The sequence below is a fragment of the Alligator sinensis genome, unplaced genomic scaffold (assembly GCF_000455745.1).
Source record: "Alligator sinensis unplaced genomic scaffold, ASM45574v1 scaffold308_1, whole genome shotgun sequence".
NCBI classification, from domain to species: Eukaryota; Metazoa; Chordata; order Crocodylia; family Alligatoridae; genus Alligator; species Alligator sinensis.
This window is the reverse complement of record NW_005842041.1, coordinates 2,638,026-2,652,245: the sequence shown is the minus strand read 5'-3', so window position 1 is coordinate 2,652,245 and position 14,220 is coordinate 2,638,026. Positions and strand designations below refer to the sequence as shown.

Below are 14,220 nucleotides of genomic sequence, written 5' to 3'. Positions count from 1 at the left end.
TTGGACATAGAAAATGTTATTTTTGTATTGTAGCATCCATGGCCCTTCAAAGGCTAGCTGTCAATCCTAAATCTTCCTTAGAGAAGCTAAGAATCTTAGCTTCCCAAGTTCTTAAAGCTCCCACTTCTAGCTGTTCAGAGCTAAAAAGTGTTTTAAAAAGTGATGTTTTTAGGCACAGACAATCCACCACAGAGAAGTGAATATTGTATGCCCCAGGCTTTGAGCAGGTGTAAAATTAGTGGAACACTTTTGGGAGAGGACATATCTTGGGAGCAGACTGTTTTTAAAAGAAGATAAAAAGCAACTGATTGAAGCCACTCTCAATGAAGTTTTAAAGAATAAATACACGGGTAAGTGAAGAGGTGAGGCACTAAAAGGTACATGATAAAAATTCTACACTAGTGAGGCAAGGGTACAGCTTACCAAAAGGCATTTTACTACAATCCTCTCATACTGTCTGTATTCATTAACCATTTTTTTTCTTTTGCATCTAAGTGGCTCAGTTGGTTTTGTAGAAAATGAGAAGCTAGTTTAAGCAAATATAGTTGCCAATAGCCAGTATTCTCCCATGAATTAGTATCTGAATGCACAACCACTGATGGCATTTAAATAATTGAAAACTGAAGGAAATGGAATTTGCATTTTCTTAACACTTGGCCTAAAAGAAATCTTAAAACACTGCAACGTACAGACTGAGTATTAATACCAATACAAGTTTGCACCAAATGAACCTAAAAATTAACAAGTTATCAAAGCACAACAATTACCAAGTCTCTTTCAAACACAATCATCATAAACATGAAGGTAACTGTGCCAATTATCTAAGGAGCAGATGGGGCTAACAATCCTCCCTACTGTTCAATGTGGGTCATAAATACATTTGCTTTTCCTGTTCATTAGCTAAATGAAATAGAAAAAATTAATAAAATAATGCTAATGCTCTGCTGTGACATAACAAAAGTCCCACGGGTCTGTAGTTGCTAGCTTGACATGTTTCAAAGCATGTGTTTTTGGGGCAGAAGATGAATGCCTTTCAATTCAAGTACCTAAAACATGCTGCTCATTCCACAAAATCCCAGTGCCAAGACCTTACAAAAGGAACATATGCAAACTTCTGTCAAATTTGTAATGAGCTGAGTTTTGTTCAGCCTTCAGAAGTCTTATTAAAATACTTCAAACACTTGACATTTTTTAATGAGACAAACATTATGAATAAAGTATTGGCAAGTACAACCTTTAACTTTGTGTCTTTCAACCTTTAGTTGCCATAATCATAATAGTTGACTGGTCAAGTCCCCAAGCGTGACCGTTGATTCTTCTGCATATCTGACTACACCACATGTAAAATGGCTCACCTTCTGTAAGTGTGGGAACCAGAAACTACATAGTCTTTCACCCAACGTTGATGAGGAATCTGTTTTTCACTGTGTAACCCTGCTTATATGTTCCGCTATGGTAACTCTGTAAATTCCCTTTGCAGGTGCAGAGGTTTTGGGTTTACCTGCACTTGTTTTTACTGCTTGTGAATAAAGTGTGGAAATATAAATAAAGATCCAGATAGATCAGACGCTGCAAAGGGAAAGTTGTACAAAGGTCAACGATGGGTCAGCACTCGCCGGTCTGTGCAGTGAAGTGACCCTCAGATCCAGAGTGGAAAATACAAAATAAGACAGACCCCATATAGGAGTTACTCCCTAGATCAAGGATGGGCAAATGCGGCCCGCAAGCCAGATGCAGCCCACCAGGCCATTCTATCAGGCCCATGGGGTCCCTAAAAAATTTAGAAAATTAGTATTTATCTGCCCCTGGCTGCCTGTCATGCGGCCCTCGATGGCTTGCCAAAACTCAGTAAGCAGCCCTCCACCCAAAATAATTGCCCGCCCCTGCCTTAGATGGCATTGCAGTTGGCCATCAATCTTTAAAGGAAAAGTGCCCATGGACAAAAGTCTCAATAGTAGATCCAGGTAGAAACCTATCACCAGCTAGTTCTAAAAAAAAGGTGAAATCCCAGAACCTGCTATCGGTCAGATCAAGGTCTAAACGAGCTGGGATTGCATAAACAACCTCAAAAGGAGCAATGATTCTCCAGTAGCTGAGTAGTCACAGACTCCAGTGTCATTTTCCCTATCCAGGACTTGCCATTTTGGCTAGCAAAAATGATAGAGCCCTCAGAGTGGAGAGGCAACCCCAGGTGGCAAGGAGTCCTAGGTAAGTCTCCCTACCCAGCATCTACCACTTTTGGCTGATTTAAGTGGTAGAGTCCCTAGATGGCACTTCTGGGTACTTCCTCTGAGTTTGCTCACTTTGGTTGGGGGCTCAAGTCAAAATAAAGTTGGAACCCATTACTTGAACCCAGTCCTTATTACTACTATCCAGTTCCTGGCAGAAGGGTTACTTGTAAGGGCAACACTTTGCCATTCTGAATTCTATAACACTAGCTTCTACTGCAGGTATGGTGGGCAGCATACTTCGAAACAGTCTCCTGCTAAACGAGCAGATAACATTCCATTTTTACTGAGCAGAGGAAGCCTTTGATTTTTTTAGTACGCTCTCTCAGGTTTTCTCTGTACTGATGCGTTGCCTGATGCTGTATACAAGTATGCTGGGTGATCCCGATAGCCTGTAGTTTACTGGCTGCATACAAACCAAGAGGATTTTCACTGCATCAATGGAATGGCAAATCCATCAACTGCATGACTGTTTCATTAATGTACAATACCAATACTAGGCATTAGGATATGGGATATTTGTTATCTTTTCAAAAAATGAACAGTAGTTAATTGTTTGTTACAGCCAATATTAGATGCTAAAAGAGACACAGGTCATACGTTAACACATCAGCAACTGTCATCACTTCAGCTCTTTGTCTACAAGACAATGGCTCTACTGGAGAAACCAAAAGATATTTGGAAAGGGGCCCCTTTATATCCAATTTGTAGAAAAGACTCCCTTAATCTACATTAAAAGTGTTATGTTAGACGCTCATGATGTTTGCAAAAGGAAACAAAGGCATTTTCTTTTCTTTTTTTGAATGGGCCAACTGAAGTTTGATGGCCCTCTTAAAGACAATAATTTCAGGGCATGGTTATTAAGTTACTAGTGGTCATATATGAAGGAAGGAAAGGACAGTCATTTTCATGAAAATTTAAAAAGTGTAGAGAAAAAAAATGAAGATATACTCTAGAAATGCTGGTGAGAAATATTTGTGCAATATTTTTATGCAGCAAATTCAACCAATCCATGTAAATCATCAACAAGAGTGACATAAAATAGTACTCTGATAAAAAGAAAATCAAAGTGGTTAAAATAGAGCCTACTTAAGTCTTGAAACTGAAGGTAGGAGACATGTCAGAGGCAATCCAGACTCCTCCTACAGAAAATGAAGAATAATCTTTTCCCAAAAGCAGCATTTAAAACATGATCCAAACATAGGTGTGACTGTGACTAGTATTGCTAATGGTAAACAAAGAAAGCATGAGTCACATACCCCAAAATTATGAGATGGGCTTTTTTTTTTTCTTTTAATATATTGGTAGGTTTGCCCTCTAATTTTTGAGCCTTCACCTTACACTTTGTCCTTGTTTTCAAACTTTTGTCTGCAACTGTGAGTGAGAAACTTTAGCTTAGATGAAACCCAAGATTCTGCCATTAAACAATGTAATTTAAATAGTAAATATGAGATCAAACATAATCATCTGACAAAGTCAAAAGAGCTGGCAAATATAGCAACTTCAAGAAAAAAATAATTTTCATTCCAAAACTGGTGGCTTCTCGCTCTTCTTTAAAACATAACACAACAGAATGGAAAAACCCAAACCAGTATCCCAAGCAAGGAAGTAGAGGACATGAGATAGGGTAGTTATGGTAACTGTGCTTCAAGATGCTGCAGACAGTAGTAGGGATCACACAGTAGGACCATTTATGACTGCACAAGCTCATGAGGTTCTAAATAGCAGAGTCTGTCCAGGCTATACACACATGCTTGGGATCTCCAGGTGCTCTCACATAAGAGCATAAGATCCCAGGAGAGTGAATATCCCCTCAAATTCTTTTGCAATCAAGATCCATATCCTCAAGGACTCTCAAAAGCAGGACAATAATGAATCATAGTATACACGTGGACCAAACAAAAAAAAAAAGTCCACAGAACTAGTGAGCATTTTCTGTTCTTTGAACGTGAATGAGATCCCACAGTCTGACTAACAAGAAGAATTCTTTCTTGAGAGGGGAATGAAGCATACCAGTTGCCTCAGTGAAAAACAATTGATTACTGTCTCCCAACTTGACATCAGACCAAGCCAGCATGTTAAAGGTGCAATATCTGGCACAAACTGACAGGTTTATGTTGCCACCTTACAGATATCAGATATTGGGACATGCAAGGCACTACATAGGTTCTGACACTTAACAGAAAACCTCATCTGTGCTAACTGATAATAGGCGGAGATATGCTGTAGGAAGTGTCTGACAAGATGACTTTGCCTTTCAACAAGCTAGATATAGCCACAAAGAGGAAGAAAGAGACAGTTTAATGGGCTTAATCAGGAATTACCTGTAAGGCTCTGGAAACATTCAAGGAATGTAGCTGAAGTCTCCCCCAGCGATGACTATGGCTTCGGAAAGGAAACTGATAGGTTAAACTAAGGTGAATCACCATTGGAACATACCTAAGATACAGTCCAGTATAAACCACTGCCAGTGTTTGAAGTGCTGGTGTGATTTAATTTGATAAAGCCAGTGTGGGAGACAAGTCTTTCCTCAGTGAATCAGGAGACAGTCATCCTGCCCTTTGTGCCTTCAAACAAGAACAAGCAAATGTACAGGATGTGGACAGGCTCCCAGAACCTCTCTTTTTCAAACAATCTGATCTTGTGTACAAGGTACACATGCACCTATGACAAGACGCATAACACATTCTAAAGAACCGCCTTGGGCCAAAGAAACCAGTTTGCAGAAAGACAGGGAAAGGAGATGTCTGAGCATAAGACAAGGGAGTGATGCAGCTAACATTATGGACCTGCAAACTTACCAAAGGGCTGCACCAGAACTTCAGCAATATCTGTTTTACAACCAATCCACATAATGAACCAGTTTGCTAGGGTTCAGTCACAAATGAGCCCAGAGAAAAGGCCAGAAAGTCTCCTGTAGATAGCACCCATATCAGAGGCACTTCCCTTCTATTATTTGATAAGTTAGGCTAAGCATAGGAGCAGCTGAAAAAGAAAAGGGCAGAAGGCTATAAATACTAGCTATAAATACTATTCAGTCTCCTCAGCTCCTTCCTGGTAAGCACAGCGGTAATTCACTGTATGGAATCCTGTTTATTGGATAGTAAATTTATGACAAGACATTTATGACATACTGTGGAGCCTGTAAGGAGGGCATGACCAGTTATTTGGTACTATGCTGAGTTTAGTCTCATTAGCTGGATCATTCAGCACAGTGACTCAAATAAATGACTTTTTCATCATGTGCTTGTAGCTCGCTTTTTAGCTGAGGTTTGTTCATTTTGTCAAGTTTTATCCATCAAGAAACTGATGCACTTTTTATATAAATATAAATTAAAATCTCAATCAATCTATTTATTTAAAAAAATGAAAAATACAAAGGGAACAATAGGTAGTATCAAATTGCACGCTGATTTTCATTTAAGACAACTTTTTGTGAAGGAATATCACCAAGCTGGACTGTACAGCTATTCTCGGTTCCTTAGTGATATGTGACCCATGCTACTACATGCTTCCAGCTAGACTTGCAGGCTGGTGGTTCTCTCATAAAGACTATACAAGGTAAGACTTAAACCTGGGACTGGTCCTATCAGATCAATGCCACTGCAATCTTTGGTTAAGGCCCCAAGAACAATGTCTTGAAAGACGTATCAGCAAATGCTTCAATTTCCATGTAATGACTAGGGCCTGGTTTAAATCATGGTGATTCCTTTAATCTTGAAGTTCCCCCCACACGCCCTCCTGCCACTGACTGGCAGAGGGACCCATTGGTACTGCTTACTCTTGATGGCCAGGCAACAAAAATCACGGCTTTAAATATCCTGCAGTTTTTGTGAACCATCCAGTCAGCAGCAACAAAAAACGTAGCAGGAGGGCACACAGGGTGACTCCAAGATTAAAAGAGCTGCATCACGATTTAAACCAGGCCCTAGGTATGAGGAATGAAGTGTGAAACAAGTGCCTGAGTACTATCTGCCAAGAACCTAATTTCAGTTTCTAAAAAATGGTTTTCCTCTTAGTAGACTGGATCTTTACTCTAAAACAGTGGTTCTCAAACTTTTTATACTGAAAGCACCCCTCAGACTCAAACCAGCCCTTGGAAAATGCCATGACTTAGTCTTCACTCTTTTTTTTTTTTTTTTTGACTGCAGAAAAATAATAGAGTAGTTTTTCTATTGCAAAGAACTCAGAAAAACCACAACCATGGATTTCTATTAGAAAACTCCAGGTTTATCTTGTGAATCATGTTTGCAAACCAAACAATGCTAAGTAAGTGTGCAGCACTGTGCTTGACCACCATCAGTCAAAAAGTTCCTCCTACTCATCAATGTAAATTTTCCCTGCTGAAGCTGGAAGCCATTGATCCTACTCCTGTCCCCTACAGCCATAGAAAAAAGCCCATCACCAACCTCTCTGTAATCGCCCTTCAGGTATTTGAAAACTGCTATCAAATTTGCCCTCAGTCTTTTTTCTCCAGACTAAACCCTAGTTCTTTCAGCCTTTCCCCATAAGCCTGATCTTCCAGGCCCCTAATAATTTTTGTTGCTCTGCTCTAGACTCTTTCTAAACTGTCTACATCCTTCTTGAAGTGTAGAGCCCAAAACTAGACAGAGCACTCCAAGGCGAGGCCTCACCAGTGTTGAAGAGAGTGGTAGAATTACTTTCCTTTATTGGCAAAGTGATACTCCTTTTAATAAAACCCAGTATGCTGGGTTTTCAGGGAGAGGGGAAGTTTCAACAACAGCACGCTATTGGCTCATATTCAACTTATGGTCTACTGTAAACCCTTGGTCCTTCTTTGCAGTACTGCAATCTAACCAGTCATTCCTCAGTCTTTATTTGTGCATGCACTTTGCACTTGTCCTTGTTAAATCTCATCTGATTGATTGCAGACCATTCTTCAGTCTGTCTATTCTGAATCCTACCTTCCAGAGCATCTGCAACTCCACCCAACTTGGTGTTGTCTGAAAATCTACAAAGCATGCACTTGATCTCATCATTAAGAAAACTATTAAACAATATGCGATCCAGGACAGACCCCCAAGGAACACCACTTGATACCTGCTCCCTTATAGACAGAGCCATTGATGACTATTGAGTACAATGATCCAGCCAGTTATGTATGAGGACCTACCTAATTCACAAAGGCTGCCTCTTAATCATCATGAAAAAAGAACTGCCCCCCAATCGTTCACCAAAAGCAGGAGTTTAATAAAGGCATAAGGAGACTAAAGCAACACAAAAGAGGGGTTCTTTCCCACCCCTTCAGATTTTGTCTTGGCCCTATATATGCATACAGGTCTGCCCACTTTCTATAATCCATTCAGGGGAGGTGGTCACAACTGAATGACCCCTCCAATTCACTACCAGAGAATGACAACAATTCTAGGTGGCAGCCCAGACAAAAAAAAAAAAAAAAGAAGAAGAAGGGGGATGGGGGTGGTAATGCACAACACATAAAAAAAGAATACAACTTCATAGAAACTGCAGCCATCATACCAAAATGAAACAAAGCTGCATTTCGGTATTAAGGGAAGACAGTCAAAGTAATAAATACAGCTGCAAAAGACATCTAAACCATTAACAAGGATGGAAATGTGTTGCTGAGGAAGAGTGTAGAAACAGCCCTATTTAGACTGGCAGTATTTTAATACAAGTTTTCAAAATTAATAGTAATTACCAACATACAAAAAAAACCAAAAGCAAAGCTTACCTCTAAAGCTCTTACATGTCCAGTTGCTGCTTTATGCTCAGAGTCTAGTTTATGCTTCTTGGCAGACACTGTAGTACTCTGAAGAACCAAATCTACTTTCAGAGTGTTCAATGCTATGCAATCCTACATAGAAAAAATACAAAGCATCAACCATTTAATGTTTCATGACACATTGATCCACTGCCAATATCAAGGCTTTGAAAACAACACACAAGACATTTAAAATTTCTACATGAAGTCAAACAAGATTCAGCTCACAAAAGACCACACACACACACACACACACACACAGAGTTGTACACACTGTAAAAGCCAACAGTTGCACCTGATCTCTCAGAGTATAGAAACACATTTCTTAGACCGCAGCGTGTAAAAAAACCAAACCAAAACAAAACCAGAAAGAAAGAAAAACCACAAGCAGATTTGTTTTTTTAACAGTTATTGTGGCTGGGAACATTATAAAAAACAGGATCTAAGTTAATACTCTTCAGACTAATAAAAACTGAGATTTTTTTGGAAATACTGTATTTGGAAAAAAGGTATAATTTAAAAAATTATGTCCTTTGATTTTAGTAAGGCTTTTGGCACTGCATCTCATAATATATCTAAGTTAAGGAAACAGTCTAGAGCAGGGGTCTTCAACCTTTTTTAATAAGTGTACCCCCGATGGGAGACACACGACTAGATGGAAAGCAGCAGCAACAGGGGGTGGTGGGTGACAGCGGTGGCTGCCACATGCAAGCTTTCCCCCCCACGATCAGCGAGCCGGGTGGCACCTGTGCAGCCCACCGCTGCCCTTGCCACCCCCTCTCTCCCCAGCCCTGCTCCCGGGAGGCAGTGGTACAGGATGGTGAGTGGCAGAGCTCCATCCCTGCCCGCCTGTGCATACCCATTAGGGCCTTCCCGTGTACCCCCAGTTGACAACCCCTGGTCTAGAGGAAACTGCTATAAAAGCAGATGCTAAAGCTGTTAGACAATAACATTCAAAGAGTCGGCAGCAACAGCTCAACATCAAACTGGGAAGAGATATCAAGTGCAGTTTCCCATGGATCTGCCCTGGTCCCAATACTGCTCAATATTTTCATTAATGACTTGTATCTTTGTGCTCTGACTGTACACTTTGTGCCCTGGAAAACAAGGTTCTTTAGGTAAGTTTTATTAGACCAACTAAATAGTTGGAAAACTTGTTCTTTGCAAGCTTTTGGGCACAAACACCCTTCTCCAGGCATAGAGAAAGTCATTTCCCTATGCCTACACAAGGGTGTTTGTGCCCAAAAGCTTGCAAAGAACAAGTTTTCCAACTATTTAGTTGGTCTAATAAAAGATATCACATTTACACAAAGAACCTTGTCTACCTTTGTCCTTAGACCAACATGGGTACAACCAACAACCCACTTAGTACACTGGAACTGAGTGTACATTTTGTAGATAATACCAAGCTGGGTAGGAGAACTGACATTTTAGGGGATAGGATTAAGACTCAAAATTAAATAGATAAATTAGGAAAAATGGTCTGCACTGAATAGGATATAATTGAATTACGATAAACATGAAGTACCACATTTAGGAAGGAACAAATCAAATGCAAAAATACAAAATGGGAAATGACTACCTAGGCTTCAGAACTGCTGAAAAGGACCTGTGGGTTACAGGGGAATCACAAAGTGAATCTAGGATTTAATATAGATAAAAGGAGGGATTTGATAAAAAAAAAAAAGGCATGGTTATAAAAAGGATAGAGATCAATTGTTCTGTGTCCACAGGGGAAAGGATAGTAGTAATGGCTTAAACTGCAACAGGGAGATTTATGTTAGATATTAAGAACTTGTTTCAACAAAGTAGCTACGCAATGAAAAAAAGTAGAGAGGATGTACAATCTTCACCACTGGAAGTTTGTTTTGGGTGTTTTTTTAATGCAAATAAGATCAATTTGTCTGGGATGGCTTAGCTAGGTATATTTCTGTCTCGAGTAAGGGACTGGACTAGATAACTTCCTGAGGGTCCTTCCAGCCTTAACTTGGTGGAAGACTCCTCTAACTATATATAAAGGGGAAGGGAGGCATCTCTTTCTACTTTTGGCAGAGATGCAAGTAACAGATGACTCCAGCTTAGGGTGGGGAGGCGATTTAGTCTTAAATGATGAAAAAAATGAGAGTCAGAATAATTTATTAAAGCCAGTAGATCGTCCCTTTCAGAGTCCTACTTCTTGTCAACGTTCAGCTAGAGGATAAGGCACCTGAACTGTTACGGCTCATTAGGAACAGAAATGTAAATAGCATTCTGAATCACCTTACTGTTCAGCAGTAGCCAACAATATGGGGACAGAGTACAGATTAGGTAGCTCAGCATTATTTCTTTTAGAGCTCTTTAGCTTATAACAATGTTAGTGTGCCCTAGACTTTATCTGATACAGATGAGATGAATCACACTCTGAAGAGTGTCGGGCACACCTTGCTTTGGTATCTGAACCTGATGAATAGATACAGTTTTCATCCTCTGAAGATGACATATCAGATTAAAATAAATTTTAAAAAAATCAAACTGAGCTTTAACATGTACTGAGGAGTTAGATACTAGATAGATAGTTTGATTTTTTAAATAATAAAAAACACATAACAAGCAGACTGTTGGTATGCTGAGACAACTACCTATCATGCATATCAATATTGGCTCACCATCTTCTTGCACTCCCCTGTCTGTATCCATCTGCTTCCTCAGCTTACTCTCAAGGGGAGGACCATTTTTCAGTTCTGTGTTTGTACTAACAGAGAGGGACCCTGATCCACGACTGTGGTTTCAATATGCAGTGACTATAAGAATAGGCAGCTAGATCTCCTAGTGCAGTAGAGGCTTTGAGCCACAAGAATGTTAGCAGAAAAAGCAGATGAATGCAGGCATCAGTTTCCAAGAATAGTTAGTATAGAGGATTCCAGCACAGGGCTTTTGAGACTTAGCACCAAATTCGCTAATACTAGGGTATTGTGACTGGTGACCAAGTGGGTGCCAGAGGGAACTTTATTTGGCCTTGGACTACCTTCTCCATGGCAAAGATTTCTGCCCTCTACAGCTAAGACCAGTCAAGATGACCTTGGGATACACCTGCAGCTGAGAAGAGCATTGCTTTCTTCTTCCCCAACCTTAGAAGTTACACTGGTTTAAAAGGACTATTTCTTAAACATACAACTCATAGCTATGAGTGAGGAGCTGAAAAATAATCTTTGAAGCAGAATTCACTAAGGTTTTCTGTTTCAACCACTTCAGGATTTGAAGAGGGACATACTGCCCTCCTTACCAAAACTTGAAGAGTCTTTTACTTTTGAATTGTCTTTGAGAAAAACCTGAAAGCATCTCCAGGATATACCCCTTACTAAGCCATAACTGGCATGGCCATCCTAAAGAAAACTATAGCCTCACAAAGAGATCAATTTTTAAACCATTAAAATTTTCCATTATAAACTAGACTGGGTACTAGGTAAACCTTTCAGAAGAGCAAGATTCCTTTTCAAAAAGGAAAGTACAGTATGTAAAGCTTACCTACTAAAAACCAAGACAAACTAATAAAGCAAGTTAAGCAGGTAGATTCTTAGTTTTATTTTATATGCTTCAGTCTAAGAACGATTCACAATAGCTCAGCTTGACCCATTTGAGCTTTCAAGATTCCCCTAAGCATCTAACTTCTCACAGGAAAAGCTGCTTAGGCAACTAAAATACAGATATTGTGTACAGACATAACTTCCATCATTCTGATGAAGCAAAATGTTTTTTACATAATTTCTTGCCTGAGGCTACTTAGGGCTTAAAAATTAGGTGTCCCTATAATTAAGTCCACAAAGGGGTCTGGTCCTAGAATATGCCTATCACTAATCTACAGCAGGGGTCAGCAGCCTTTTAGGGGCAGACCAAACTAATTTAGCCTGGTCAGAAAGCAAGCTGCTGCTTGCAATCCAACCACCAGCACAGTTTCCCTTGCCACCAACTTGCTGACAATGTCCAGGCTTTGCAGACTGGATAAAATTGCTTGGCAGGCTGAGTCTGGCCCCTGGTGCAAGTTGCTGACCCCTGACCTACAGCATTCAGTTCAGCACTCAGGGCTATTTTCATTTGGAAGCATGGGATGGTGGCAAGGCCCACCTTTTAAAAAGTAGAGCAAGGGTGTCAAACTCATCCAGGCTGTAGGCCTTGTGTCTAAAAAGGTTGAGAATCACTGGATTAGATATCTGAATATCCCAATTACCTGTGCTTGAAAACTAATTAAATGACAGAATTCAATCCAAAGTCTAAGTATCCATATGTGGAACCAAACAGGAAGCACAATTAGAGCAGGGATGAAAAAGAAAAACAGAAAAATTGAAAATAGGTTTTTAGCAACTATACTGAAGTGAAATCTTTTCTGAACACACACACACACACACACACACACACACACACACACACACACACACACACACACACACACACCCCCCCTCTAAATTAAATCAATGCATAAGTAATATAGCAATATTCCTGAAGTAATTAACAACTCTCACTCCTCTGCCCAGCTGTGCAGTTAAATACCTTCTGATCTGTACTGCTCAGAAATACAAAAGTGCATGGTAAAGCCACTTTGCTATAGGGTGCAAGAGGAAGATAAGAATACTCCTACAGACAGGTTGGCCATTAAATCAGTGGACATCCTGATCACTTTGTTTGTACCTTGTAGGAAAAGCAGCACATATATGGACTGATGCATGCATACTTAAGAGTATGCTATTGTTTGATATTTTAAGAACTTAGAAATGTGTAAAATATTATTTGGAAAAAAAACCCCAGTTGTTTATTAATATCGTATCACCACCACAAGATCATTTTTAAAAATAATTTTTAAAAGTCTACAGGTTCACCATGCCTTAAAAATGGTTATCTTTTGCATTTTTTGTGGTTTTCAAAACTGCTTCAGGTATTTGACCCAACATGATTTATGGAAGATTCCGAACAATGCCATCTGGGCTCAATCAATATATACAAAATCAAAATGATCTAAACCAGTCATTTCTCTTTTTCATGCTGGTTACTGAGTGCAGTGAAATCAGACTGCTTCAAAAGACAACATTCAACTTCGCATAGGATTAGGTTTGAACACTTCTCAAAACTGGGAGTCACAGGGTAAAGATTACCTCAAAAAAGCCTAAAGGATTTCAGAATATCCAACTCAATTCTAAAGATAACAGTACACACAAGAAGATTTCCACAGAATACAAGAAAACGTTTAATACAAGCATCACTTCAAACAGGCTTAGGAACTGGAGAAAATAATTAAGGAGTGGGATGGGCTCCCAATGCACTTCTGATTGGGAATCGGCCTTCTTTTCTTTTAATTTTTTTTTAAAAGAGACACACATAATGCTAAAATGCAGACCAACTTGTAATTTACTGATGCACGAAACTGTGTGTTTAAAGACCAGTTAAAAAAAAAATCTCTGTGGACATGTCTACACGTGCAAATAATGCACCTGAATTTGTTGTGCAGAAAATTCAGCTACATTAAACTGTGGTCAGGCATGCATCTGAACATGCACCCGATGGGAGCAAAAATGTGAAAATGGATTCCGAAACCCTTCAGGCTGTTCCTACACTACTCTGCCACCCCTCCAGCAGCCAGGGGGAGCGCCAGGCTCCCCTGGGTGCCAGCCCTGGGCTGGCAGGGGATACAGGGGTCAGGCCTGGGTTCTGCAGGGTGGGAGAGAGCTGTCCGGGTTTTAGGGCAGCTCTCTCCCAGCCACACGGAGATCTCTCCCCACCCCCTGGAGATTGAGGCCGACCCCAATCTCCACACAGGCAGGGAGGGAGGTGCCCTGGAGCCGGGATAGCTTTGGCCACCCCACAGAGATTGGGGCCAGATTGGAGAGGTTCCCCAGAACCAGGGCAGCTCTCCCCCACCCTGTGGAGACTGGGGTTTAGACAGGCAGCAATTGTGGCCCCCTGCTGCCTGGACTGACTGGGAGCAATTGCTCCCAATCAGGGTCTACATGTGCACTTCGGCACATTAGCTATTGCGCTGTTTTTCTAGTATGCTGTTGGGGTTTTTTTCTTAATATAAAAACTGAACCCTTCATAACAACAGAAAAATATATACAAGGCAGAAAAGCAGCCGTACCTTAATAAATTCCTTTAATTCTATAACAAGTTTGGCTTTTTGGATATTGATTTCTTTGATCTTTGCATTTGTATGTTGCGCCTCTCGGTCTAAGTTGATAGCATCTTGTTCCATCTGTCTTAAACTATGGGAAAAAACAATTTATG

General features: G+C 40.2%; 1 protein-coding gene across 3 annotated transcripts in view; it reads right to left on the bottom strand.

The window, feature by feature from the left end:
* Positions 1 to 14,220, bottom strand: part of SMC5 (structural maintenance of chromosomes 5) — a 92,473-nt gene that overhangs the window by 38,606 nt on the left and 39,647 nt on the right. For all 3 annotated transcript variants that reach the window (XR_003093811.1, XR_003093812.1, XM_006022633.3), the window contains exons 16-17: positions 14,075 to 14,198; positions 7,942 to 8,064 (exon numbers count right to left, since the gene is read on the bottom strand). Coding sequence is in view for 1 of the 3 variants with exons in the window: in XM_006022633.3 (XP_006022695.3) it covers positions 7,942 to 8,064; positions 14,075 to 14,198 (247 nt within the window). In the remaining 2 variants the exon portion in view is untranslated. The remainder of the gene's footprint in view (positions 1 to 7,941; positions 8,065 to 14,074; positions 14,199 to 14,220) is intronic.